The 27,624-nt window shown below is 44.9% G+C and overlaps 1 protein-coding gene and 1 long non-coding RNA gene across 3 annotated transcripts in view; one reads left to right on the top strand and one right to left on the bottom strand.

The window, feature by feature from the left end:
• Positions 1-27,624, bottom strand: part of GALNT15 (polypeptide N-acetylgalactosaminyltransferase 15) — a 67,222-nt gene that overhangs the window by 15,627 nt on the left and 23,971 nt on the right. Inside the window, exons 3-10 of one of the 2 annotated variants that reach the window (XM_033212738.1) lie at positions 26,593-26,797; positions 19,062-19,229; positions 16,482-16,599; positions 14,935-15,129; positions 8,452-8,583; positions 7,958-8,062; positions 5,179-5,322; positions 519-641 (exon numbers count right to left, since the gene is read on the bottom strand). In XM_033212738.1, the coding sequence (XP_033068629.1) occupies positions 519-641; positions 5,179-5,322; positions 7,958-8,062; positions 8,452-8,583; positions 14,935-15,129; positions 16,482-16,599; positions 19,062-19,229; positions 26,593-26,797 (1,190 nt within the window). The remainder of the gene's footprint in view (positions 1-518; positions 642-5,178; positions 5,323-7,957; positions 8,063-8,451; positions 8,584-14,934; positions 15,130-16,481; positions 16,600-19,061; positions 19,230-26,592; positions 26,798-27,624) is intronic. The other variant, XM_033212739.1, reaches the window with a different exon arrangement.
• LOC117084212 lies at positions 292-6,026 on the top strand. The gene is made up of 2 exons (XR_004437350.1): positions 292-566; positions 4,520-6,026. It is a non-coding gene; the product is annotated as an uncharacterized LOC117084212 (long non-coding RNA).

Here is a 27,624-nt window from a genome sequence, read left to right as displayed (position 1 = left end):
TTTTTTGAGGCGGAGTCTCGCTCTGTCGCCCGGACTGGAGTGCAGTGGCCAGATCTCAGCTCACTGCAAGCTCCACCTCCCGGGTTTATGCCATTCTCCTGCCTCAGCCTCCCGAGTAGCTGGGACTACAGGCGCTCGTCACCTCGCCCGGCTAGTTTTTATATTTTTAGTAGAGACGGGGTTTCACCGTGTTAACCAGGATGGTCTCGATCTCCTGACCTCGTGATCCGCCCGTCTCGGCCTCCCAAAGTGCTGGGATTACAGGCTTGAGCCACCGCGCCCGGCCTTTTTTTTTTTTTTTAAAGCATCCAGCAGACAATGAAATAAGGTGTGAAAAGGAGAAACTTCCTATATTCTTTCACGGAGCTTTTTTCTCTCCTAACACCAGGAGCACAAACACAAAAGGATCAGCTTCATGAAATATATAAGCTCTTTAAGTTCACTTGGAGCTGAACTGTGATGGCCAAAATTCTCTTTTCCTCTGACACTGACATTCATCGTTCATCCACAGCACTGACCTCGTCAAATCGCCACTGCTGGCGGGCTTTTCCATCACACGGACGCAGGTACAAATCTTTATTGCTTTCTTGCACCACAGCTTCCATGCATTTCCCAGAAAGAATGTGGACAATCATCCCATTCTAAAAGGAGAAAAGAAAAAGAAAAGAAAACCAGTCCCCCACAATCAGTCAGCAAAAGAGAATATTTTTAAGATTTGTGCTAATCATTAAGAGAATAACAGATGGTGAGAACTGGCCTAGAAAGGAATTGTGGTATTTTGATTAACATAAAATATAAATTAGGTAGCCCTAAAATTTGGATGTCACTCAAAACCTTAGGGGTAACTAATCCAATTATCTTTATTGTGGTTGTGTAATTGCATCATTTCTTAGAAAGTTCTGGTTACTATAATTCCCAGAGCATGTTCAGTCTTTATGCTATATTTGTGACATTCATTGTTATCACTGTAGTTGTAAATTTCTGCTTTCAAAATGATTTAATCCACTTTACCATCTGTTAATCCTGCAGTTGGGCACTGTTGTTACCAGGCTGTAGTAGTAAGACCTCTAGGATATACTGAAGGCCTAAACCAGCCATGTTCAGAAGACCATGGCTATGCCCTGCTCAAAATCACCAGATTTAATATTAAATCCAACCTTCTCCTTTTCAAGAAAAAGTTAATTTCCTTATGAAAAGTTAAACAACCTTAACCAGCAATGCTGAAAATGCCTATTTATGTATTCATCCTTCATTTATTCGTTTTTGAGATTGATATGGTTTGGTTCTATGTGCCCACCCAAATCTCACACTGAATTGTAATTCGCAGTGTTGGAAGAGGGGCCTGGTGGGAGGTGACTGAATCATGGGGGCAGACTTCCCCCTTGCTGTTCTCTTGATAGAGTTCTCACACGAACCGGTTGTTTGGAAGTGTGTAGCACCTCCTCCTTCACTCTCTCTCCCCCTGCTCCGCCATGTGAGGACGGGGCTTGCTTCCTCTTAGCCTTCTGCCATGATTGTAAGTTTCCTGAGGCCTCCTCAGCCATGCTTCCTGTACAGCCTTTAGAATTGTGAGTCAATTACGCCTCTTTTCTTCATAAATTACCCAGTCTCAGGTATGTCTTTATAGCAGTGTGAGAACAAACTAGTATAGAGATCATAATACTACCCCTTTAAAGTACACAACTTGGTAGGTTTTAGTATATTCACAAAGTTGTGCAACCTTCATTCCTATCTAATTCCAGAATATTTTCATCACTGTAAAAAGAAACCCACTACCCATCAGCAGTCACTCCCCACTCCTCCCTCCTCCCAGCAACTAATCATTAATCTACTTTCTATATTTATGGATTTCCCTATTCTGGACATTTCATACAAATGGTACTATATAAATGTGGCCTTTTGTAACCAGCTTCTTTCACTTTGTGTAATTTTTTTTTCCAAGATGGAGTCTTGCTCTGTTACCCAGGCGGGAGTACAGAGGTGTGATCTCGGCTCATTGCAACCTCCATCTCCCAGGTTCAAGCGATTCTCCTACCGCAGCCTCCCGTTTAGCTGGGATTACAGGCACATGCCATCATGCCTGACTAATTTTTTGTATTTTTAGTAGAGATGTGTTTTCACCATATTGGCCAGGCTGGTCTCAAACTCCTGACCTCAAGTGATCTGCCTACCTTGGCCTCTCAAAGTGTTTGGCACTGTGTGTAATATTTTTAAGGTACATCCATGCTGTACCACAAAACTTTTTCTTTTTTTATTTTTATTTTATTTATTTATTTACTTTGAGACAGAGTCTCTCTCTGTCACCCAGGCTGGAGTGCAGTGGCACGATCTTGGCTCACTGCAACCTCTGCCTCCTGGGTTCAAGTGATTCTCCTGCCTCATCCTCCCGAGTAGCTGGGACTACAGGTGCGCACCACCACACCTGGCTAGTTTTTGTATTTTTAGTACAAACGGGGTTTCACCGTATTGGCCAGGCTGGTCTCGAACTCCTGACCTCATGATCTGCCTGCCTCGGCCTCCCAAAGTGCTGGGATTACAGGCATGAGCCATTGCGCCTGGCCTCTTTTTTTAAAAAAATTGTGATAAAAACACATAGCAAAACTTTTACCATCTGAGGCATTTTTAAGTGTAAAGTTTAGTAGTTGATGTAGTTTGGATGTTGGTCCCCACCTAACTCTCATGTTGAATTGTAATTCCCAGCGCTGGAGGTGAGGCTTGGTGGGGGATGTTTGGATCACGGGGACAGATCCCTTATGGCTTGGTGCTGTCTTCATGATAGTGAGTTCTTGAGGATCTGGTCATTTAAAAGTGTGTGGCACCCCCTCCCCCACTCTCTTTCTCTTGTTCCTGCTTTCACCATGTGATATGCCTGCTCCCACTTCATCTTCTGCCATGAGTAAAAGCTCTCTGAGGCCTCCCTAGAAGCAGATGCCACTATGCTTCCTATACAGCCTGCAGAACCATGAGCCAATGAACCTCTTTTCTTATAAATTACCCAGTCTCTAGTATTTCTTTATAGCAATGCAAGAATGGCCTGACAGGCCTGGTGCAGTGGCTCACACTTGTAATCCCAGCACTCTGGGAAGCCGAGGCGGGCAGATCACCCAATGTCAGGAGTTCGAGACCAGCCTGGCCAACATGGTGAAACCCTGTCTCTACTAAAAATACAAAATTAGCTGGGTGTAGTGGCAGGCACCTCTAATCGCAGCTACGCGGGAGGCTGAGGCAGGAGAATCACTTGAATCTGGGAGGCGGAGTTTGCAGTGAGCCGAGATCCTGCCATTGCACTCTAGCCTGGGCAACAAGAGCGAAACTCCATCTTAAAAAGAAAAAAAAGAATGGCCTAATACAGTAGTGTTAAGTATATTCACATTGTTGTGAAACAGATATCCAGAACTTTTTCATCTTGTAAAACTGGAACTCTATAACCATTAATAAACAAATTCCCTTTTTCTCCTCCTCTACCTGCCCCTGGTAACCACTGTTTTACTTTCTGTTTCTATTAATTTGACTGCTTTAGATATCTCATGTAAATGGAATCGTAGTTTTTGTTCTTTTGTGACGGGTTTATTTTGCCAGCATAATGTCCTCAAGATATGCCCATGTTGTAGCAGGTGATGGGATTTTCTTCCTTTTTAAGGCTGAATAATATGTGTATGCCACATTTTGTTCTCTCTTCATCCATGATGGACACCTGGGTTGCTTTCACTTCTTGGCTATTGTAAGCAGTGCCAGCATGAATAGTACCTCATTCCTTTTGCTGGCTGAATGATAATGACTTTTAAAAGTATTATTTATGAATGTCTGAAATATGCTGGGTATATCTTACTCCCTAATCTTTTACTTGTTATTTTTAAATGCTGTTTCTAAAGTGTATCTTATTCATAGGACTTGCTTAGAAAAATCCTTTATGATCATTTAGAAAGGACCTTAACTTGCCTTATAAAACTTCTTTGAGGCCAGGCACAGTGGCTCACACCTGTAATCCCAGCACTTTGTGAGGCCGAGGCGGGTGGATCACCTGACGTCAGGAGTTCGAGACCAACCTGGACAACATGGCAAAACCCTGTCTCTACTAAAAATATAAAAAGTAGCCAGGCGCAGTGGCTCACACCTGCAATCCTAGCTATTCAGGAGGCTGAGGCACAAGAATCGCTTGAACCTGGGAGGCAGAGGCTGCAGTGAGCCAGGATCGCATCGCTGCACTCCAGCCTGGGTAACAGAATGAGACTCTGTCTCAAAAAAAAAGACTTCTTTGAGCATGTGTGGGCCCGTTGAGTCCTGCCTTCAGTTGGTCACCAAAGCCCCAAGTGCTTTGTTCTCAAGTGCTTATTGTGAATTTAGCTTAAGTTTTCTATCATACGATTTTCTTCTTTCACAGCCTGCTTTAGGAGTATCAATGCACAGGATTCTGCTTAGTCATTTTATCCTTTTTATTCCCCAGCAGAAGTTGAAGAAAAGAAAATTTTAAAAGATGTGTATTTATTTGTTTGTATGTTAATACCCCAACTCATTTCAGGAAGAATTTGAAGTGGAGAAAAAGCTGTGTATGGACACCGTGTTGCTATTGTCATCTTCTGATCCTGATTCTGTCATATGGGACCTGCCCACTCTCCCTAAGTACTGACATTCCTCCTATTTCCTCCCTAACTTCTGGAAAGGATCTATAGTTTCTTTCCCCCAGGATAATAGGGGTCAAAATTTTATGAAAATGATGAAATACTTACAGTGGAATTTGCATTAAAGGAAGAAAGTGGTATCCATATATTTACATCTACATCTATATCTAAAGTTTCTTAGTGGGTGGAGGGACTTTGAATTGCTCCTAAAACCACACCACCAAGGTGGCTGAATGCTCCTTGTAACATGCCTCACCATCCTACTTGTGAACTGAGCCAATACACTTCAAAAAGAGGTGGATCCCTCTCTCTGCAATGACCAGCATCGGAGCTACACAGAGACCTGGCAAATCATTACACATGAAGATGCCAGTGGCCCAACTTTGCTGCTGGGTTGCCTTTTCCTCCCACTGAGGCTTTACTGCCCAGCCACTAAGTTCAAAAGCAGAGGCAAAGGTCCATAATACCTGACCTCTTCGAATAGCCCAGAATGCAGTGCCAACCAGCAGTTCCTTCTGACCAGCAGCACTACCAGGCTCTTTCTGAACAGATCACTCACCTCCTGGAAGTCCCAGTGCTGCTGGTGGATGGCCAAGCCTTCCTCCGTGCAGTTCTGAAGAATCACCTGCTCCTCCCTGACAGCGAAGCACAGGTGCTGTGGCCTGCCAAAGTGAATCTCCTTCCTGCTGGTGTGCTGCAGGTACTGTGACAGAAGCAATGGTTGTTAGCGCAGCTAGAAAGAGATCCTCTCCAAAGCTGTAGAGGAGGTAAGAAGAACCCACTATACAGCTGAGGTCTAGGGGCAATCTTCAGATTCTATTGGGGTCAGCAAGATCACACCTCATGGTCAAGTCCAAAAACATGCTGCTAGACTAGTTGTAGCCTCTGAAGTCCCCATATTCCAGCTGCTCTCACATTCATATTTACACACTCTGGCATGTTTCTCTGTTACTTTGTTTACTGTATCATAGGTGAGGCCATAAAAAGTGCTGTGTGTTTGGTTAGTATACTGTTGAAAGCACAGATGAGGAACCTCTCTGAAGCCCAGGTTGATGTCTTTCTGGAGAGCCCTGACCTGCTCCTGAAACTAATTTTCCTGCAGTTTATTGTATCTGCTGGCTCTCACTCATGGTTATTGTTTCCTCCAGTGTTTTGTAGTGTTGGATTGTGCACAACTTTGAGAGGGGCTTTAACTGTGAGGATCTTGTGAACATTAATTGGAAGGCATGTCCTAGAAAGACTATTTTCTGTTCGTTTCTGTCAGATGCAGCTTGAACTTATTTTTACATTAATTTTGTGGCTTACAGACAGGATCAGCTTCATGGGCATGTGACCTGTGCAGTCACATGGGGCCTCATGCTTAGATGGGTTTAATACTCTTGGTTTAATAAAGTTGATTTAATGCTCTGCTGTCACTGTCTTGAAATTCTTAATAATTGTCAAATTAAAGACTACATTGTCATCTTGCACTGGGCCCTGCAATTAGATAGCCTGTCCTGTTTGAGGATTCCCAAACTTCACAATTAGTACACATGTGAACCTAAGCCCATATTAGATGCAAGCTTGTGGTTAAAAATTCTCAGGGGAGAGTAATTTGTTTCCTACTCAAAGCCCCTGTAGGGACAAGTTTCTTGCCATTTTCCTGTGGCAGGGGGTGGATATTTCTAGTCAAACTTTTCAAGAACAGGTTACCCTTTGAAGGTCAAAGCTGGCTTGCTATGGGAGTTTCATTTCTGACTTCTCACCTCTCATGGGCTAAGGCGGGCTCTCATCACTTTTGCCTTGCATGGAGCCAACAGCTGTAGATTCCTGAGGCTGGCAGTAACCATCCCCTCATACTTGGTAGGGCAGCTTCACCCATGTCCAATTCCTCTACTTTCAGTTGCCTCTTGTTTTTTGACCCCTAGAGGTTTCCCTTTCTTTCTTGCAAACTCATTTATTCAAGAAAAAGGGTGTTTCATATTTTTTTATCCAGCATATCTTATCTAGGTGTTTATAGGGAAGGGCTTTCATCTTATCTAGTTTACAATATTGCAGGATCCTAAAGTCCTTACTATTAAAAAAAAAAAAAAAGAACAAGAAAGAGCTAATATTCCTTTTGCATGAAGGAGGCTGTATTATTCCTTTGTTTCTTTATTTTTTTTATTCTTCTTTTTCAACCCAAAATAATCTCTGTAGAGGCTGCATTATTCTTAACTGCAGGTGAGGAAACCAAGATTTAAAGAAGCCTGCCAGGATCACACAGCTAGAAAATGAGGGAGCTCAGATTCAAACCAAGCTATGCCTGACCGCAAAGCTAGAACAAATTTCACCCTACCATGTGGTTTCCTCACTCCGCACTTGATGTTGATGTCTGTATCCCTTGTGCCAGGTGTGATTGCCTATCAGTATGTCCTAGAAGATTGGTAAAGGGCAGAGCCAAAGGAGGCCAGATGGATCCTGAGCATCTCCCTCCCACATGTTCTATAGGCCTACAGCCTGCCCCCAGAAACCCGGGGCCTACGCTGACAAGCCCAGCCTCAGCCAGCCTTCCGTGCAGGGCTGGACCACAGACCCTCAGAGAGATGCTGTCTTTTGCCCCCAGGATGTTTGATTCTCATCCAGTGACTATCTCCAGGAAATTATACTTTGATGTTTGTTTTTATTAGGGGCCTTTGGGGTGTGATAACTTAAAAGTCCCTATCACAGCCTGAGAAGAGAGAGACTTGGGGACAAGCTAGGCTTTCTAGGTTGTCATCCAGTTGTGAAAAGAAGTGGACCTACCAGCCCACAGCTACCGTCGGTGGAGGATTTCTACCACTTTGGGCAGTTACTCCATGATGAAAATTTTGAAGAGAAGTATTACTCCTAAGATATAAGGAGACCTTCCTAATGACCAAATGGTGCTGGAGACTGGAATGACCCTGCTGCCTCTAGATCCTTATCTTGATATGATTACCTCCTTCAGTCCTTGGACAATTGAACCCTGCCTGAACCTTGAAGGCTTCTGAGTTTGCAATCCCTGGGCTCAGTTTTCTGATCTTTCTTAGGTCAGTCACTAGACCCTAAGCCTCAGTTTTCTCATCTGTCAAATGAAAAGTTTGGCCAAACAGCCTCTCCATTTCCCTTTAACTAAGATGCTTTTATTTTCTAACAATGGCCTATGTCTGTGCTTACAGATGGAGGTGAGGTGAGGAGAGCTGTGATGGGTCATTACAGTGAGGGACCATGGCAGTCCAGGGACATGGGACCACAGAAAGAAGATATCTCAAAGGGAAGTAGGGGGCATCCCAGAAAAATGTCACCCACTTTCAAGTCTTCTTGGGCTATGATTCATCCTGAGAAGTCTGACTACCCACCTGTTGCTGCCGGCTGTCACTGCAAGGAGCCAACACCATGGGACAGTCCAGGAGGTTCCCTTCTGCTTGGCAGTCTGCACAGAGCCCAAGTCCAGTGTTGTGGAGCTGAAAGTGGACACGTGGGATTCACTCCACACAGGAGTGAATTCCAAATTCCACCCTCGGTCAGGCACCCTCGGTCAGGCACCATTCCTTTGCTGTATTCTCTGGAGTGTAGCCCAAGGTACATTGTTCAGGCCACAACAATGGGTGTGGTCAAGCTGAAGCCACTGACCCTAAGGGACAGGTCTCTTGAAGGAGTTGCTTTGGAGTGGGTAATGGAGCAAAACCAGCCACCTTCTTCAGACTGGCATGGAGGCACAGGATGGACCCAAGGCCTCTGAGGCCCTGCTAAACTGTGAATGGTTGACCAGGGACATGGAACAGCTGAACATCTAGTTGTTGTCTTGGGAAGCTTCCCTCTCCCTCCCCATCTTCCCTGGGTCATGCCTTGCCTTTCCAGAGAACCTGGGCCTGGGTTCAGATGGGTACAGCTCAGGGTAGACATTAGCCAGAAACCAGTGGAATGTCCGACAACTCAGTCTCCTTTGCAGCTGCAAGCGTTCCATACAGTCTGGCTTCTCAACCTGGGGAGGAGAAAGACACAAGCAGGATGATGAAAGCTTGTCTTGCCCAGAATTCACATGGTTGGGGATGGAGTGGCTGGGAAGAAGCTGAAGGATCAGGACAGAAGGAAGGGGCCAAGACCACAGTTCTCCAGGGCTGCAGTGGGGAGGGTCATGTGTTGGGAGAAGAAGGTCTGGAAGGGACAGAATAGCACAGATCTTCCCTACAGAGAGCTGTGGAACCAGCAAGACTGTAAGTGACATCAGCCCCTTCCCACACTCCCTCAAATCTCCAGTCTATAAAGACTATGATAAGCCAGGAGTGGTGGCTCACTCCTCCAGCAATTTGGGAGGCCGAGGCTGGTGGATCACTTGAGGTCAGGGGTTCAAGACCAGCCTGGCCAACATGGTGAAACCCTATCTCTACTAAAAATACAAAAAATTAGCCAGGGGTGGTGGCATATGCCTGTAATCCCAGCTACTCAGGAGGCTGAGACAGGAGAAATCACTTGAATCCAGGAGGCAGAGGCTACAGTGAGCCAAGATCATGCCACTGCACTCCAGCCTGGGCGACAGAGCAAGACTCCTTCTCAAAAAAAAAAAAAAGAGAGAGAGAGAGAGACTATGATATCTGTGCTTTAATGATTTTTCTGCAGAAATTGGCAAAATTGTGGAACTTTGCACCTAGGTTGGTGTAAGGAGAAACCACGATGGGCCTCATGGAGTCAGGTACTGACCCATAGGCAACTGAGATGAAGTTAGCTGGGAAATCATGGGCTAGGGGTTGGGGCAAGGCAAGTGTATCTTTCTTCACCTCTGGGTACCATTAATGAATCACTCCGTTGGGCTACACTATCCCCTCTTTTTGAGATTTTCCTTTATGATACATTTGTCCTAGGATGGAGATCAAGGCAAATCGTTAACACTAGTACAAATTAATGTTTTTGGCTATATTGATGATACAAAGAACTGTACCCAAAAGTTTAGTACCAAATCATGGATACTTTTAGGGAAGAGAGAGGTGACAAGGATGGGTTGGAATGACCACAGACAAAAAAAGAGAGAACCCTTTCCTGGCATGGGGAGAGGAAGCAAGCTGGCCATGTCAGAGTTCCCATTTGATGGCCTCTAATCTGACAGTAAGACACGGTCCACCAGGCTGTGTGAAGTGCACTTGGTTTGGTTCTGTTTTCTCTCTCTTTTAGACCTCAGCTGGAATGTGGTAAGTCTGTTGTACTGAAATTCTCTCTAGACACTTCTCAAAGTGCGGTTCCCTGAGCATCTGCCTGAAGAATGCCCACGGAGCTTGTTAAAAATGTAGATTCCTGGGCCCTGCCCCAGAGACAATACAGTTGTTTGGGGTGGAGGCCCTGGAATCTGCATTTTAACCATTTCTCCTGGTGAGTCTTTTTCACACAAAGTTTGAGAAAAACTTCTCTAAGTCAGGAATTTCTTGTTTACTCGGTTTATTTACCCACCATGAAACCGAGGGGATCCATTACTTTTTCCTCTAAGTAAATTAGTATGTTTCTTGATGGCTTCTTGGCATTATTTGTGTTTATTTGAAACCTCCCTACATCTTTCTCAGAGTTGGACTTTGCTACCAAAACAGAAACATTTCTTCATGTGAGTTCTATCACCTTTACTTTTCTTGATAAAGAGATAAACTCATAAATCTACCCAATCTTTGTTTGACCTTGAAGGAGGGGCAGGCTGATAATGAACTTTCCCTTCTGTAGAATTACATCTAACAGAAGAGAAAACAAGGAAATGTCCACACCCCGAGCAGCAAAAGTCTACCCTTGTCTTTTGGGTGCCCAGGATTTCTGTATCTCAAAATCCTTGTGGGGATTTTGGGGTGGATGGAGAAATAGAAATCTTTAGGGCAAAATTAACTTTTGGTTATTTAAATTTAAAATAAATGCATGCTATCAAATACCTTCAGGGAGGCAGGAATGTCACTGAAACTTTGAAATCAAAGTAAGTGATAGGACATTTCCAAAGCATGAATTCATGGAAATGTTCAAAAGAGAGAGAAATAAAAGGAGCCCTCTGCTAAACGTCTTCTCACTGACCAGTAAGGATGCCATTCTCCTTGCAGAAGTCATCAAATGAACAAAATGGACATCTGTGAATCAGAGAATGGACACCCAAATGGATATAAGAAGAAAAAGGTACCTCACCTGTAGACTTTATGAAAGTAAGCCTAGCATTTATTCTCCAAAACACTCTTTCACATTTCATTTTATAGTATACTCACAACAGTTAGTGAGTTCTTACAGGTTAAATGACTTTCCCAGGGTCAATAGCTTCTAATAGGTCAGCGTGTTATATCAGGTAGCTAGTCAGACAAAAGCAGGGCAGAGGAGGATTTTCCCCAAGCCCCCAACCTCCAGGGATGTCAGGCCGCCACCAGGTGTTGGTCAGGCAGCTGCTAACTGTCTTTCTAAACCAATAATTAGTTGCAGCTGGCACCAGAGAAAGGCAGTCTCTCCACAGACAGAGAAACCTGAAATTGGTGATCAGCTTCCCGATACGATCTCAGGAGTTGGGCAAGTGGGCTCAAGCATGTGCACTAAGAGGCAAAATGGTAGTGTTTTACTGGTATATGACCTTCCTCCGGGAGTAAGCAACTGGTAACGCCGCAAGGGCGCATGCGAACAATTTCAGTAAACACACTGCGCATGCTCCCCTCCCAAGTGCTAACAGGCCACTGCACATGTGGACAGCCCTCCAGGGGAAGAATCAGGGAAGAAGGGACACAAGCCCCCAGAAGCATGCCATTGTATAAGACCCCAAGTCAAAGATCCAACTGCACACTTGATCTATGAAGTTGCCCACTTGGCCCTGTTCCAAACGTACTTTACTTCCTTTCGTTCCTGCCCTAAACTTTCCTTTTTTTATCCCCCCCGAGACAGGGTCTTCCTCTGGCTTCCAGGCTAAAGTGCAATGGGGCGATATCAGCTCACTGCAAACTCCACCTCCCTAGCTCAAGCCATCCTTCCACCTCAGCCTCCTGAGTAGCTGGTACTACAGGTGTACACCACCATGCCCAGCTAATTTTTGTAGTATTTGTAGACACAAGGTTTCACCATGTTGCCCAGGCTGATCTTGAGCTCCTGGTAAACTTTTTAATAAACTTTCACTCCTGCTTTAAAACTTGCTTTGGTCTCTCACTCTGCCCTACGCCCCTCAGTTGAATTCTTTCTTCTGAGAAGGCAAGAATTGAGGTTGCTGCAGACCCATATAGATTCACCACTGATAACAAGAGCCAAAGGTTGATCTCAGGTTTATAAATCTTTTCGCCATCCATCCATTCCCCCAATAAATGTTTATGGAGCACCTACTATGTGCATGGAATTTAAGTAGGCATTGGAGATTTCAAGGTCAGCAGAATACTCTTCCTGCCCTTTTTGAGCTTGTAAGTTTGTGGAACATTTGTTGAGCGCCTTCTCCTCCTCCTCCTCCTCCTCCTCCTCCTCCTTCTTCTTCTTTCTTCCTTCGTTCTTCTTCTTTCTTCTTCTTCTTCTCCTCCTCCTTCTTCTTCTTTCTTCCTTCGTTCTTATTCTTTCTTCTTTCAGAGTCTCACTCTGTCACCAGGCTGGAGTGCAGTTGCATGATCTCAGCTTACTACAACCTCCACCTTCTGGGTTCAAGCAATTCTCCTGCCTCAGTCTCCTGAGTACCTGGGACTATAGGCATGTGCCATCATGCCCAACTAATTTTTGTATTTTTAGTAGAGATGGGGTTTCACCATGGTGGTCTTGATATCTTGACCTCATGATCTGCCCGCCTTGGCCTCCCAAAGTGCTGGGATTACAGGCATGAGCCACTGTGCTCAGCTGAGCACCTTCTATATACCAAATACATCCCTGCCTTCCCCCAAATTCAGACAGAACTACAGAGGATAGCTTCTTTATGGACCTCCAACTATTTCTGGAAAAGTATGGTGTCTACATTTGAGGATTACTGTTTCGATGTTAGAGAGCTAAGAGACAAAAAATACTAAAAGGTCGGACTCGTTCTAGTTCTACTTCTGGTTCTCTCCCCACTTTTATTTAGCAACTCACCATCTCATGGGGCCTCGATTTTCTATTTTATAGAATAAAGGACTTGGGTGAATACAAACAAGCACTTAAAAAATCCTGCAATTACCGTCTGTACAAGCAAACTGGATTTTCCCAAAAGCAGACCAATCATGCTGTAAAAAGTCATGTCAGTCCCCAATTTCTGTAATTGTCTAGAACAAAGTATATATTCACAGGTACTTCTAATTGCACCAACCAATGTGGGAAGAAGGTTGAAGTTCTGTAAATAATTTGCATACTGTTGCATTAGGCTGGCCACAGCCAACATGCCATGTCCTAATGAGCCTGTCTGGTGGAAAGTTAGTCTGGCGCATCAAAAATTATGCAATATTTAACACTTCTTTAAGAATTCTTTATAAATGCAGTCTGTGCCAATGTTAAGAAAATGTCCTCTGAAAGCAAAGAGCTAATACTAAATTGACATCCCAAGGGAGAAAAATAGCTGCTTTGGCCAAAAGAAACCCAAGAGATTAAAAACCACAGAAACTCTGTGGACCTCTACAGAACTCTGTAGAAGGCCACTTGCTCCCCATTGCTAATTGAATAAAGTCTAAACTGTTTAGCCTGACCCTCAGGGGCTCCAGAGTCTTCCCCTAACTCCTCTGGATGTCTGAGTTGAACCCATTCAGCCATTCTTCAGACGTGACCTCCCCTGAAAAGATGTCTGTCATGAGCCTGTCTAGGATGAATCACTCCCACCTTTGTTAACATTATCTCTTCCAGAGGAGCTCCTGCCCCACCAGGAACCTGATAAGCATCGGGTATGGTTCTCTGTCCCCTGTAGGACCCACCCAGGGCCTGGCACAGAGCAGGTGCTTGGTTGACCTTTGTTGACCATGAGTAGCCATGGCAATAATGATGGTATTAATAGTAAACACACAAGCAGGGCTTACTCAGTGCCAGGCACTCGTCTAACATGTTTTGGGTTTATTAACATATTTATTCATCCTAACAATGGAAGGAAAGCTTAACAAATGAGGAAGCAGAAACACTGAGTGTTTAAGTAACTTTCGGATCATATAACCAATACTTAAACCCAGATCATCTTATTCTTGGAGTCCATGAGCTTAACCATCAGACTACACAGCTTCTAGATCGGTGTCTAGGGTTGGACACATGCTTCCACTTCCCACAGATAGAGATGGAGAAGGAGACTAAAGAAGAACAACTAGCTAGTAAATGAGCTAGGTCCTTGTGAGAGTTTTCCTTTCAATCGCAATGCCTTCCTGGAGGAACGAAGGAGGCTGCTGTTTGTTAGTAGCATTTCTCCTGTACCAGGAAAGGAGCCAATGCCACTCTGTGTAATAGTGTGGCTAACTGACGGGGTCCAAGAGGAGACTCTAGCCTGCCTAGATCTACCTTAGGAATTACTGTTGAGCCCTGGGATTCTGTGTACTGTTAACACTTTCCCCAGCTAAAGAAACAAAGATCCTTGAAGTTCAAGGAGCCCTGACACATTCCAGGCTCTGGAAGCTGTTCCCACTTAGGGAAGGGGTTGGGTCTAGAATAGGGAGGAGGCAAAGCCCTGAGGACCAGGGCAGAAGGGGAGGCATTGGGCTGTTCTGCAGGGCTTCCCTGTCAGGCTGGCCCTGCACTCGGGCATGTCCTTCCATTTATAGTGGCTAGGCTTCATCTGTGGCATGCAAACTCACATCTAACTCACACCCCAGCAGCGTGGGCTGCTGAGGGGCTTGTAGGAGCTGCTCCAGAGTCCCCACTTACAGCACAGCAAGCTGTGAACCCACTTCCCACACTGAACAGCGTTTACGGGTCACTCTGGAAGGACTGAGCTAAAAAGCCGCTGACCAACTGATAATGCGCTGTTTGTGGATGTTTAGTTAGATATTTAAAATTTTTATTTTTCTGTGGCTTTTTTTGGACTCTACTTTTATATTTAATATGTGTTTCATGTCTTGGATAATTTCACAGCCCTGAGCCCTTTGCTCAGGATGAAAGGAGACCTGGCCTTGGAGACCTAACTCATCGCTTCTCTGTGCCAACCCCTCCCCTGGCCCCAGATGAGGGATCCCATCCCATAGATGTCATCCCATAAATGTTAGGGAGCTTCAGGCCAAGGCCAGCTGTGATGTCCCATGGAGAAGCCGCAGAGACGAAGGACAGCCTCACCAGGTAGAGGAGCCACTTGAGACAGGGCAGCTCGAGGGAAGCTCAAGCCAGAATCTTCTGTTTTCCCCTCCAGGCAAAAGAAAGGAGCCCTCCCTGGCCCACCTCCTGCGGGTGGCCCTGTGCTGGACACAGAAGCCCCACCTGGCTCTCTCCTTACCTTGCTCAAGGAGAAGGCCTCTGGGCTATGCCTGTAGAAGGTTTCCTTGAATGACCCCAGCCAGGTCTCAGCAATGCGAACCTTGTTCCTCAAGGTGGCCTCCTGGTCAACGGGGGAGAGGGCATCCTGATTTCGGTAGATGTGCCCTACCCGAGAGCAGGGAAGGATTTCAACGGAGCCACCGCAGAGCCAGGCCTGCCACGAAGGGAGAAGATAAATACCTTGGCATTCCGCCTTTAAGAATGGTGGGAAATAAGGAGCGCTATCTATGAGGGGCTGGCAAAACGCACAGGAAATCATGAGCACTCAATGGTGAAGATGATTATAGTCCCCAGTGTGGAGTAGAGTTTCCAGATTTGGAAGTTCTGGGCATGGGAGTGACAGGGTGGAGAGAATAGAAGCAGTTGTCCCAAAATGGGGACAAGGGGGCCCATCCCCATGCAATCACCTGAATATGCGGCCCTTCAAACACATGCAGATCCAGCACTTAGAGAGATGTAGCCTGTGAATTAGCACCCCTACTCCCCAAAGGACACTTCCTCAGGGAAAAAGATGTCCCCAGTGGTCTGGGAATATCTCAAAGCTTGTGAAGTGTGCTACAAGCTTTGAGCTGTAGCACCAGGGGCTGTTTGTGGTAGAGACAGAAGCAAGCTTTCCTGAGACATAGTCTTTACTATTTCAAGAAATTTCCCTCTGCTCTCCCACTCCCAAATGGCTGGAGGTCACTTGGCAGGAAGCCTTTCATTCCACATTTGGGGATAAAGGTTAAAGGAGTAGCGGTCCTAGGATAAGCAGCATATGAATGGAAACACCAAAACTGGGGTTCCCAAACTGTGTGCCAAGGTACCCCAGGGTGCCACAGCAAACTCATAGGGTCTGGTGTTAAATTTCTGAGAGAAACACGGTCACATCTGTTGGACTTTATGCAGAATATAAGCTTCAGGTAATTCACACTTTCAGCATTAGATCTCTGCACTTTTGATGACGAATGTTTTTCTGGGGTTGGGTTTTCGGAGGGTACTCTGATGAAAAAGCAAGTATCATGCCAGAAAGCAATGTGGAACAGGAAATGAGGGTGACTCCAAGGTTTGAGAAGTTGTGTGGTGCCCAAAAGGTGCTAAGTTTTTATGACAAGTATTAAAGTGTTTGGACCAAACTACTCAATATACAGAACTTTGGGTATTTGCTTTGGACTATGGGTGCTGCGAAAAAAGTACTAAGATACTAAGAGTGCTATAAATAGAGAATGTGTGAGAGCCTCTGGAATCTCTGCACAGAAGTTAAAATAACTGAGAGTATACCCATTCCTGGAAGCAGGTTTTGAGGGTCAATTTCATGAAGACTCTGAGAGTGAAACCAAGCTACAGCACAAGAGAGATGGGAAACTGTGAGAAATGGAAGGGTTGACACACAATACAGGAATGACTTTATAATTTTCCCACAGCCTCATTCCTTCCCAGTGACATTTCTAATGCCTGCCTTCAAGATGTGACCACACACACCACTCCAGAGATCCGACCTGTGTCCTCCCTTGGTCCAGGACATACCTTGAAAGACAGTTCGAGGTTTTCACCACCCCGCAGCGACATAAGAGGGTCATACGCTCCAGTGTTTTGGAAGTAATGTCTGTCCATGGCCACCACCTCTCCGGGCACCACAGGGCTCCTGGACACAGAAGACGGGCAAGACATTATAGGTCAGAACCCAGAGCATAGGAGGCAAAGCTGGGGGCTGGGGTTTCCCAGGTGGGAGCTCCAGTGACTGAAAGAATAGGCTTTGGGCTCAGGTAGAATGCAATGTTTTTAATTGCAAGACGGGAGCAGAGCCATGATGTCAGAAATCCCAGTATTTGATGAAAAGAGAGCTATTCTTGCTTAGGCCTTTTATACTCTATTCTCAGGTACTGCTCCTAGAGAGGGCCCAGGGACCACACCTGAGGCTCCCCTGCCCTCTGGTTTGAGTCCCTCTGGAAAGATGTTTGGGAAGAAGGCCTTGGTTAAAATAAGGTACCCTGAGAGAGGTAGCACCTGGCCTGACACAGCGACATGGTCAGGCTCATTCCTCCTTTCTCTTTCTCACCCTCTTTTGTTTTCCTAATGACCATCCACCCTCTCCCCAATTCTATGATGAATCCACCAGGGACCCTGGAAGCAGATAAGTCCCCACTGCTCTAGGGGAAAAATAAATGATTTATAAACACAGGAAGCTAGAAACCTTTAATAAGGGAATTGAGATCATAATATCCCTCAGAGAGATTTTAAACAGAGAAAGATGTAGTCAGAAGGTTTTTGAAAAAGGGTCTCTTCATCTAGGAGAAACAAATTTTAATGCAGCCACACTCTGGGAATTTTTCAAAGTATAAATGACTAAGAGTTCAGATTTTTCTTAATTACAAAAGAAAAAGCAATGCATTAGCAAAGCTACTGGCCGCTAGGTTATAAAAATTCTACATTGCACCAGAATACTAAAAACTGATATTGTAATGATTATTCAGTCTAATTTCCAATTTTGCCACTCCCAATTTGTAAGATCTTAGATGGGCTATGTGTCTTTGAGCTCAGCTTCCTCACCTCTAATTGGGGATAAAATAGAGTTTCATAATTGGGTTTTGAGGGGATGAAACAGGTAAGCCATGTAAAATACGTAGCTCTGTGCATGCTACATTTTAAATGCTCACTGGATTTTGATGTTACAAGTTCAGCATTCCTTTTCTGACACCTGTGGGGCCAGTGTGTTTTTTAATGCAGAAGTTTTTGGACTTTCAAAAGGGACATACACCATATACTACACATCAGTCCTAGTGGGGTCTGGGCTGGCACTCTTTAGTCAAATATGCTAATATTTCTTTAGTGAAACATACACATATTTTCACAGTAAGCAGTAAGTGGGATAAATAAGGCCAATGCAGACACCCATGTCAGTTCAGGGCAGCTTTTGCTGTCTAATGATTTTCTTTTTGTTTTCTGTTTTTTGTTTTTGAGACAGAATCTTGCTCTGTCACCCAGGCTAGAGCGCAATAGTGTTGTCTCAGCTCATTGCAACCTCTGCCTGCTGGGTTCCAGTGATTCTCGTGCCTCAGCCTCCTAAGTAGCTGACTTGGAGGGACTACAGGAGTGTGCCACCATGCCCAGCTAATTTTTTTTTTTTTTGGTATTTTTAGTAGACATGGGGTTTCACCATGACGGCCAGGTTGGTCTCGAACTTCTGGCCTCAAGTGATCCGCCCGCCTCGGCCTCCCAAAGTGCTAGGATTACAGGCATGAGTCACTGCACCTGGCCTGCTGCCTAATGAATTATTAAACAAATGCTTGGTTTCTAGAGCTTTTTGGATTTTGCAATTATGAATAATGAACTGTGGCCTTGTATTTAAAATATAGCATAGCAGTGAAACCGGTGTTCTCAAGGGCTTGGCTGTCTGGGTTTAAATTCTGGATTCACCTCTCATTGGCTTTACAGTGTTGGGAAACTTTTAAAATCCTTATGTACCCCAGAAACCATGGAGGCAGACAACCAACCCCACTGTGTCCTTTCAGAATTCCTGACCCACAGAATTCATGAGCTTAATAAAATGGCTGTGTTTTACACCAAGTTTGAGGTGGTTTGTTATGCATAAGATATCTAGCGTATCTACTTAAATAGAAGAGTCATACAAAAACCAAACATGTGAGAAGTCACCCATACAATAGGATATATTTGAGACCTGTGGTTCTTAGCATTGACCTGCTTGAATTCTTCCTGTTTGCTAAGATGGGAACTGAGGAATCCACACCGTACCTGATGAGAGAGCTGGGCCAAGATTCCATCTCAGGTTGCCACACTGGGGCATTAACTGATGCTATCTGGAAGAGCCTGGCAGAACTTTATGAATACAGCAATATAATGGTGGTAACACCTACATCTGGGTGCCTGGCACTCTCTAAGTGCTTTTCACAGATTAGCTCATTCAATCTGTACAACAACCCTATAAATAAATACTATAATTGCTCTCAATTTACTGATAAGGAAACTGCGGCATACATTAAGTAATTTACTAGGAAACTGTGGAGGCAGGATTAGACCCCAGGCAGGCAGGCTGCACAGTCCATCTTGAGGAGGCAATAGCAAAGCAGGTGTGAAATGGGGCCTCACCTGATGGGGCTTATTGGGGACTGGAGGGCCTTCCTCACATGCTCTGGCAAAGGTTCCCAATGGAAATCCAGCTTCCAGTCCAACACCCCACGCTGCAGGTCCTTCGAGGGGTAATACTGGAAAGTCTTCCAGTCGATCACATCTATCACCGGAGATACCACCCGGCTCCTGGAAAGAATTGTGGAATCAAACAAGGGACATAAAGCATTTACTTGCTGAGACTGGAAACATAGTCTGTACAGGGGCTGCCCAGTATGGCGGCTACCAGACACCCATACCTAAAATGGGGTTTATCCAAATCAGGTGTGGAGTAAAATACACCCTGGATTGAGAATACTTTAGTATGGAAAAAAGGATGCAAACATCTCAATAATTTTTACATTGGTTACAGGTTGAAATGGTAATATTTTGGATCTATTGGGTTTACTAAAATATATTATTAAAATTAACTTCATGTTTCTTTTTATTTTGTAATGTGACTTAGAAATTTTTAAATTACATATTGTTATGTGTTATATTTATATTGTTGTATTTATATACATGTGTTATATTTATATTGTATAGCAGGGTTCTAGAAAATGTTTTTACATAAGGAATTGGGGTCCATTGCTTTAAAGAGCATGCCAATACTTTTCTTTCTTCAAAAACCTTTCTTGACAGCACTGAGAAATACAGAGAGGGGTTCTAGGCTCAGCTCTGTTACTAATGAAGTATGTAATCTTGAGATACCTATTATACCTCTCTGGGCCTCAGTTTCCTCATTTGTAGAATGGGAGGTTGAACTACTTCCCACAATGGCCTTTCTCAGCTGCAATGCTCTAGGACTGTGGCTCTTAACTTCTTTTGGGGTCCTTGATCCCTTTGAGATTCAGGGGAAAACTATGGGCCACTCCTGAGTGAAAACTTATATGTCCATGTAAAAAATACTGTGCACGATGTCAGAGAGTTTACAGACCCCTACTCTCAGGTCTAGTTCTTCTTCCTCCTTGTAGCATAAAACTTGATTGGCTTGAGAAATCAGGATTTCCAAGCCTTGGAAGTGTCCCTACCGTCAATGCATGCGTATATGAACATGTGGTATCTATAACCAAAGTCCTGAATCTTGGTTTACTTCCTCATTTCCTGCTACTGTTGGTGATTTTTAGCCCAATTTTATTTTTATTTTTTATTTTTTTGCACAGGCTGGAGATATGACTGCAGAGTGATGTGGGAAATTGACATGGGTCATATACTTTTTAACTAAGTGGGTGTACCAGGAGCTGCTATCCAACTAGCCAATATCTCAATCACATTTCCTCCCCCTGGCCTGTCATGATAATTATGTCTTAAATCTGTGCCATGGAATGAATCAGGCCTGAACTTCAGGGTGGCTAGAAGGTATCACTCTAAGAGAAGTGAGATTCCTGGGAGGGGAGATACCAGCCACATTGTGTTTACACTACCATCAAATTCCATCTCCATTCCATCATCTTGGAGAGAGCCAGGGTGGTCCCACGATTTCATTATCTGCTTTAATCTATGGCTTTAGGTAACTGATATAAGTGTAAGGAGTTGTGGAGTCTATATTTAGAGCAGGGATCTGAATATGCTTTTCCTGCCTCTTTCACAGTGTTTCTGCTGGAAGGCAAGGGGAGCATAATCCCGGGGGGTCTCCCCTATTTTGGGGGTAATCTGCATTGACCTAAGAAAACTGAGAACCTAGACCGGGGAGGAAATGAAGGCACCCAGAGCCCGTTCCAGAGTCTCCACTTACTGTGTAATGAATCAGGCAGATGGATAAATTTGGCTATTGGCAAAGCATCTTGTGGAATTTTGGAAGCAAGAGCTAGGGAATTGTGTGACTGAATTAGGAAGAAATGCATGAAATTTGTGCCATCTTCAGCAATCATAACAGGACAAGAAAGGGACTTGCATTCAAGCATTCCTACAATCAATTCATCCTAGACCTCTGTGCTGTGTATTTATTTCTTTTTTCTTTTTTCTTTTCTTTTTTCTTTTTTTTTTTTTTTTTGAGACGGAGTCTTGCTCTGTAGCCCAGGCTGGAGTGCAAAGGCGCGATCTCAGCTCCGCCTCCAGGTTCACGCCATTCTCCTGCCTCAGCCTCCCAAGTAGCTGGGACTACAGGCCCGCACCACAATGCCTGGCTAATTTTTTGTATTTTTAGTAGACATGGGGTTTCACCGCGTTAGCCAAGATGGTCTCGATCTCCTGACCTAGTGATCTGCCCGCCTTGGCCTCCCAAAGTGCTGGGATTATGGCATGAACCACTGCACCCGGCCTCTTTTTTTAAAAAAATGTTCTCACTCTGTCGCCCAGATTGGAGTGCAGTGGCACAATCTGGGCTCGCCACAACCTCCTCTTCTCAGGCCCAAGTGATTCTTCAGCCTCAACCCCCCGAGTAACTGGGACTACAGGCATGAGCCACCATACCCGGCTAGTGTGTGTGTGTGTGTGCGTGTGCTGAGAAACGGAATTTCGCCATGTTGTTGAGGCTGGTCTTGAACTCCTGAACTCGGAGTGATCTGCCAGCCTTGGCCTCCCTAAGTGCTGGGATTACAGGTATGAGCCACTGCACTTAGCCTGTGCTGTGTACTTCTTAACAAAGGAGTACAACAAAGGAGAAACATTCATTATGTTTCTCTTTTTGTTTTGTCTTTCTGGACGCTCAGAGTCACATGTAAAACTTACTTCTAATAACTATATGACCCCTGACTCCCAATACCCTCTCTTCCTTTCTGAAATCTTCTTTTTCCTCTATTTTAACTGTGTACAACAGTGATTAACCATGAGCCTCCCTGAGTACATTTTGGATAGAGATAAAGAATAAATGTCAATGAATGAAGTGAGGAGTGCTTTCCATTTTGGTGTTTATTCTTATGGACCATAGTGTCTGCCTAAGCAGGGCTAAATTACTGACTCAAAAAGGGTGAATAATTAAAATAAAAAACCCACCGTTTTCTATTTAGCTTTGTGGTTTTGTACCTACAGACGTGTCTGGTGTTCTCGGAATTCATGTAAAGCAAAATAGCGAGACTACCTCGTTTGACTTGGAAGGAGCTGGAAGTGTCTGCTTACTTCATCACTCCCTCACCTGTGAATTGAGTTTTAACCCTCAGGGAGGTACAAGGTTGATCCTATGTTAAGCCTTTCTAAGTTCCAGGAGATCAAGTGCTTGTGTTTTAAAAGGCAAACAGAAGGTGTCAAGCTGCTAACAAAGACTGGCTCACCGAAATATGTGAGATCAATGAATACATTACTGTCCAGATATTCAAGAGCTAACTGTAGTTTCAAGCTTCCCATAACCTTTTACCACGATAAAGAATAAGCCCTCGTTTATCTCATTCCTTATTCATTCTCCTGAGCCTGGATGTTCCTCGAGGTCCATGATACATGAGCCATTTTGAAAGTTCATGCGTATTCTTGGTGTTTGTGGAAAGTCTCTTATACTAGAAGCAGACGACTCTGAATTAATTCTCCCTTCCCAGAGCTCTTGCTGCTCAGGTGTGACCGCAGGACTGGCACCAGCTCTTGCAGCGGCAGATATGAGGACGTGTCATGCTGAGGGGTATGAAGTACGATGGTGGCTGGAGAGTTTCCTTGGGGCATCTGAGCCAAAGAAGGCTGCTCCCTCTGGGGTGCCAGGAGGCATCCTGACCTCCTGCTGCTCCTTGACGCTCGCACACGTGCACACACACACACGCACGTGCTCGCTCCCCCCCACACTCAGACTCTCACATGCTTACACACACACACTGACTCACATGCACAAACACAAGGGGTTCTTACACTGCTTTCCATCATTTAATCCCTCAAAGGGCAGAGTGGGAGGTGTTCTGCTCCCTGCCCCACATTGCTTCTCCCCACAGTAGCCCTGGCTGATCCTGAAGGACTGGATGTCTCGCAGATAGGGACCAAACCCGTCTTCAAGACCCATCTTCAAGTAAGAGATAACTTGGTCAGCTTCTTGAGATGATATCATCTTTCAGCCCCTTTCAAGACTGTCCTTTTCCCCTTAGAAACCTTCATCCTTCCAGGGGTATGGCTTCCACTGCTTGGCTTGGGTATGAGAGCTGGCAGTCAACACAAGGCAGCTGGGAGCTGGATACAACAGCTAGTCTTGATTCCCTTCGTTGTTACTTTGTGTAGAAACTGGCCATCAATCAGCACCTCCCAGGGCCACCCTAAAATCACTTGCTCATAGGGAGACTCTGTGTAGGGTTGCTATGAACAGTTACAGGAGTTGTGCACTGTGCAACCCAAGAGAACACCTCTAATATCATCGTTACCGTAAATTTGCAATTTTATTTTGACAATTTACGGACAGTTGGCATTAAGATGTCTTATTCTAATAAAATCAGTATGTTATGACCAATTTTCTGAGGAATGGGAGTCAGAAGGAATGGTCATGGGGAAAGGATTTCTACTAATTCAAATAAAGTTGCCACATGGCTAGTAGGAACCTGCTAGGCAGGGACAAGGAACAAAGGCTGGTCAGCAGGCTCTGAATTCCTTGGCCAGGGTATGGAGGAGACTACGACTCTGAAATAGCTGATTTGTGGCTTATTGCACTGTTCACTCACCACTCCTACCCCACCTTTTTTTTAAATAAGAGCTCTTAAAGACCCTTTTTTGTCTTTTGGGCACTGTGTCCTCATCTGGTGACAGAATGTCTCCTGACACAAGCCTTGCAGACAGCTGGGGCCCCTTTCCTCTCCATGTCAGGAACTGTACCAAATGGCTTCTGCAGCTTGGCTTTGCATGAGGCATGTGGGCAACATCCCTGGGGGAGAAAAGCACACGCTGAATGAGGCTGCTTTCCCTGCCACAGCTCACAGAGCATCGCCATGTGGAGTGGAGAGAGTGGGACTCAGATGCCAGAGGTGGCTTTTCTTCCAGATCCTCACCTGCCAAGGCCTACACGCTGGACACTGGGGCCCAGAGAAAACAGAGTGGACAAGAAGCCATGAATGAGGTGTGGAGATGATGAAAATGTGGTCACATCATGCAGAAGAGATGGAACCCAAAGAGGAAGGCAAGCCAGTAACACACCAGGATCAGAGGCCCAGTGAGTGTGTGTGGGTGTGTGTGGGTGTGGGTGTGTGTGTGTGCGCACGTGTGTGTGTGTGTGAGAGAGAGAGAGAATGAGAGACCAAGAGACAGAGAGACAAAGACCATGAGAAAAGTAGACAGGCAGACAGACAGAGACAGACAGGAGGGGAAAAGAGGAGAGGGGAAGGGCACAGGAAACTAGAATATCTCTTAATCACAAAGGGCTTCCCAGGGAGCCCCATTTTCTTTGTAGCCTAGGACACTGAGGTACTGCCATGTCTTTCTCCCTTCACCTAGCTCTGTGAAATGGGCCCCGATGTGAGAAGCAGATACGAGGGACTCACAACAGCAGGTAATACATGTGTCACAACCAGGGTGGGGTTAGGGGTGACTAACATTTCTCCCTGACCAGCTTCTCCAACTCTTAAAAAGAAAGTGTATACAATAAAAAGAGCACTGGACTCAGAGTCAGAAGACCTGACTCAGCTACGAATTATCTGCCCTTACACATCATGTCACCTCTCTGAGCCTCAATTTCCCCCCTATAAAACAGAAGCTAAAATACCTGCCTGAGGCATCTCATGGGGGTCATTAAAGAAAGCATATGAAATAAGTCTGTGAGGGTTATACATACATAAAGTTTAATGATATTAATTACTGCATTTCTAAATGTCTGCATAAAAGAAGCGTAGAAAACAGCCCGGCTGTCAAGTGGCTGTGTGACCCTCAGGGGTCTTTTTTATTTTCCTGGAACTCAGGGTTCTCGACAGTGAAATCATGAGGTAGGACAAGAAGATCTTCATGGTCCCTCTGAGAGCCACCTGTCTGTGATAACAGATGGGAATTAGAGGAGAAATGGGCGAGATCAACTTTAGAGTCTGACTCCAGTGATAGACATCGCTATGATTTCAAGATGGTCCTTTGCATGGAACACAATCAAAACTGCCAGCTTCAGAGGGCTTGTGCCTTTTCTTTTCTTTTCTTTTCTTTTCTTTTCAGGATGGAGTCTCACTCTGTTGCCCAGGCTAGAGTGCAGTGGCATGATCTTGGCTCACTGCAACTCCTGCCTGTCAGGTTCAAGTGATTCTCCCACCTCAGCCTCCCAAGTAGCTGGAATTACAGGTGCCCACCACCATGCCCAGCTAATTTTTGTATTTTAGTAGAGACGGGGTTTCACCATGTTGGCCAGGCTGGTCTCGAACTCCTGACCTCAGATGATCTGCCTGCCTCAGCCTCCCAAAGTGCTGGGATTACAGGCATGAGCCACCGCACCTGGCCAGCTTGTGCATTTTTGTGTCCTAGTTCTTGTCCTAGTGCTGAATTTATGTGTGTCTTCTTTTCTTATGAGATGTGAGTCAAGAGGCAATCTGTCTTATGAAACTGGGCAACATTAATCTGTCTTGATCTCACTTGAGTTCTGATTGTTCTTCTTTGTTAAAATGGAATGCTGAACTATTAACAATTTACTTTATGTCATTTGAAACCGTCTCCATTTGGCAGGATGGTAATTCCTATGTCTCCAGGATTCATTCCGATGTGGTCCAGAAATTTTTTCTTATATTTGATTGATCATCCCGAACTTCAAGTGAGATAATAAACATTCACCATGGGTAGGCGTGAAGGATAGAAGTTATAAGCCTTGGTTCTAGCATTGATCCTATCTTGCTAGGCAGCATCAAACAATTATTGATCATGATTCCACTCTGCTACATGCCTACTTGAGCTCCAAGGGGTGTGCCTAGGTGGTTCAAGGTGGGCCAGCCACCACGTTTCAGTTTTCCTGGGTGGGATATTCAGACTGAGGGTAGTGGTTGACTAGACATGTTTAGGAACTGTTTGTCTTGAGCAAGGAAGTAGGAAAGAGATTGACAGTCAGATGGGGAAGGAGAGCAGAGAAATGATCAAGAAAAATGCTAAGATGCTTGTCTATAGGGTAATGTAATGCAATCCTCTCCAACTTCACATTTCCAAGGACTGGCCTTAGGTAGGAAATTAGGGACCCCTTATATAAACTGGGGAAACAAAGAATGCTGTTTAGTGATCACAGAACCTAATGCTTTCTTTTTACGGGTGAGTAATCTATGGCCTAGTGTAGTTTAGAGACTTTTCCCCCAGGTTATGTTATAAGCTTGATTAAAATTGCCGAATTTTCACCAAAGGCAATGATAGCCATAGTAAGGTGTTACCCTTATCATGCAATTTAGTACAATTTTAAGTATTTGCAACCTCATAGAAGCTGTTCTCCAAGCTTCAGTTTCTTTATCTATAAAACAAGGTAGATGGACTGGAAGACCTCTAACCTCCTTTCCAACTCTAACTCCATATTCTTAAAAGACCTAAACATCTGAAAACCCAAAGGGAATAGATCACTCTCTAACGGAGACTCAGGAATTAATAGGTGGGTTGTTCTGTGAGTGGCTGATGCTGTAGACTATTTCTCCCAGTCCTATGTCTTGCTTTACAAGCTCAGGGAATAAGTTACCTGTCACCAGCTATTCTGCTGAGGAGGGGCTCCAGCCAACCTGGGTGGCACTCGCAGTGGGCATCCATGAAGACCAGCACATCCCCGGTGGCCCTGGTGGCCCCCAGCATCCGGGCCCTGATGGCACCCAGCCTCTTGTTGCTCCTGAGTAACTTCACCCCCTCCAGCCTGGCCACGTATTCGCTGAGAGCAGACTTGAGTTGTCCTGGAATCAACAGGGTTGTGGTCAATGGAATGACAAATGCCACAACCGATGAGACTGTGACTAAGATAATTGTCAGCAACTCTCTCTTGGAAGCTGTGGTGAGCACATGGGTCTTAAGAACCAAAAACATGATTACAGTGTGGTTGTTGCTGAGATGTAAGATGCTTCGTTAGGTTGGGGAGGGCCATGATTCTCTCCAGTAAAAACTAGAGGGATGCTGTCAGAAAACCAGGAAAGGGGAGAACTTGCTAACATTCTCCAAATGCAGGAGCAAGAATGTGGCAGATACTGTTGGTGTCTGATGTGGTTTGGCTCTGTGTCCCCATCCAAATCTCATCTTGAGTGGTAATACCCACAATCCCTATGTGTCGAGGGAGGGACCTGGTGGGAGGTGATTGGATCATGAGGGCAGTTTCCCCCATGCTGTCCTCGTGATAGTGAGTTCTCATGAGATCTGATGATTATATAAGTGTTTGACAGTTCTTCCTCCTCTCTCTCTCTCTCTCTCACTTGCTGCCATGTAGGACACGCTTCCCCTTTTACCATGATTGTAAGTTTCCTGAGACCTCCCCAGCCATGCAAAACTGTGGGTCAATTAAACCTCTTTTCTTTATAAATTACCTACTCTCAGGCAGTTCTTTATAGCAGTGTGAGAACAGACTAATATAGTGTCCTAATCAGATTCCCTGAGCTCCCCTTAACAGTTTTGGTTTGGTTTGCATGTCCCCAGCTGCTGTGCATGCTAACTGAAATCTGAACCCTTCTCTGGAGACTTACCTTAGGGTATTAAAATGGTCTCTGCTGCAGGTGCCAGACAGTGATGCAGG

Source organism: Trachypithecus francoisi, unplaced genomic scaffold (genome assembly GCF_009764315.1).
Source record: "Trachypithecus francoisi isolate TF-2019V2 unplaced genomic scaffold, Tfra_2.0 Lachesis_group0, whole genome shotgun sequence".
In the NCBI taxonomy this organism is placed as follows: Eukaryota; Metazoa; Chordata; class Mammalia; order Primates; family Cercopithecidae; genus Trachypithecus; species Trachypithecus francoisi.
Note: the sequence above shows the minus strand (reverse complement) of the source record. Positions and strands in the feature narration are given on the sequence as shown.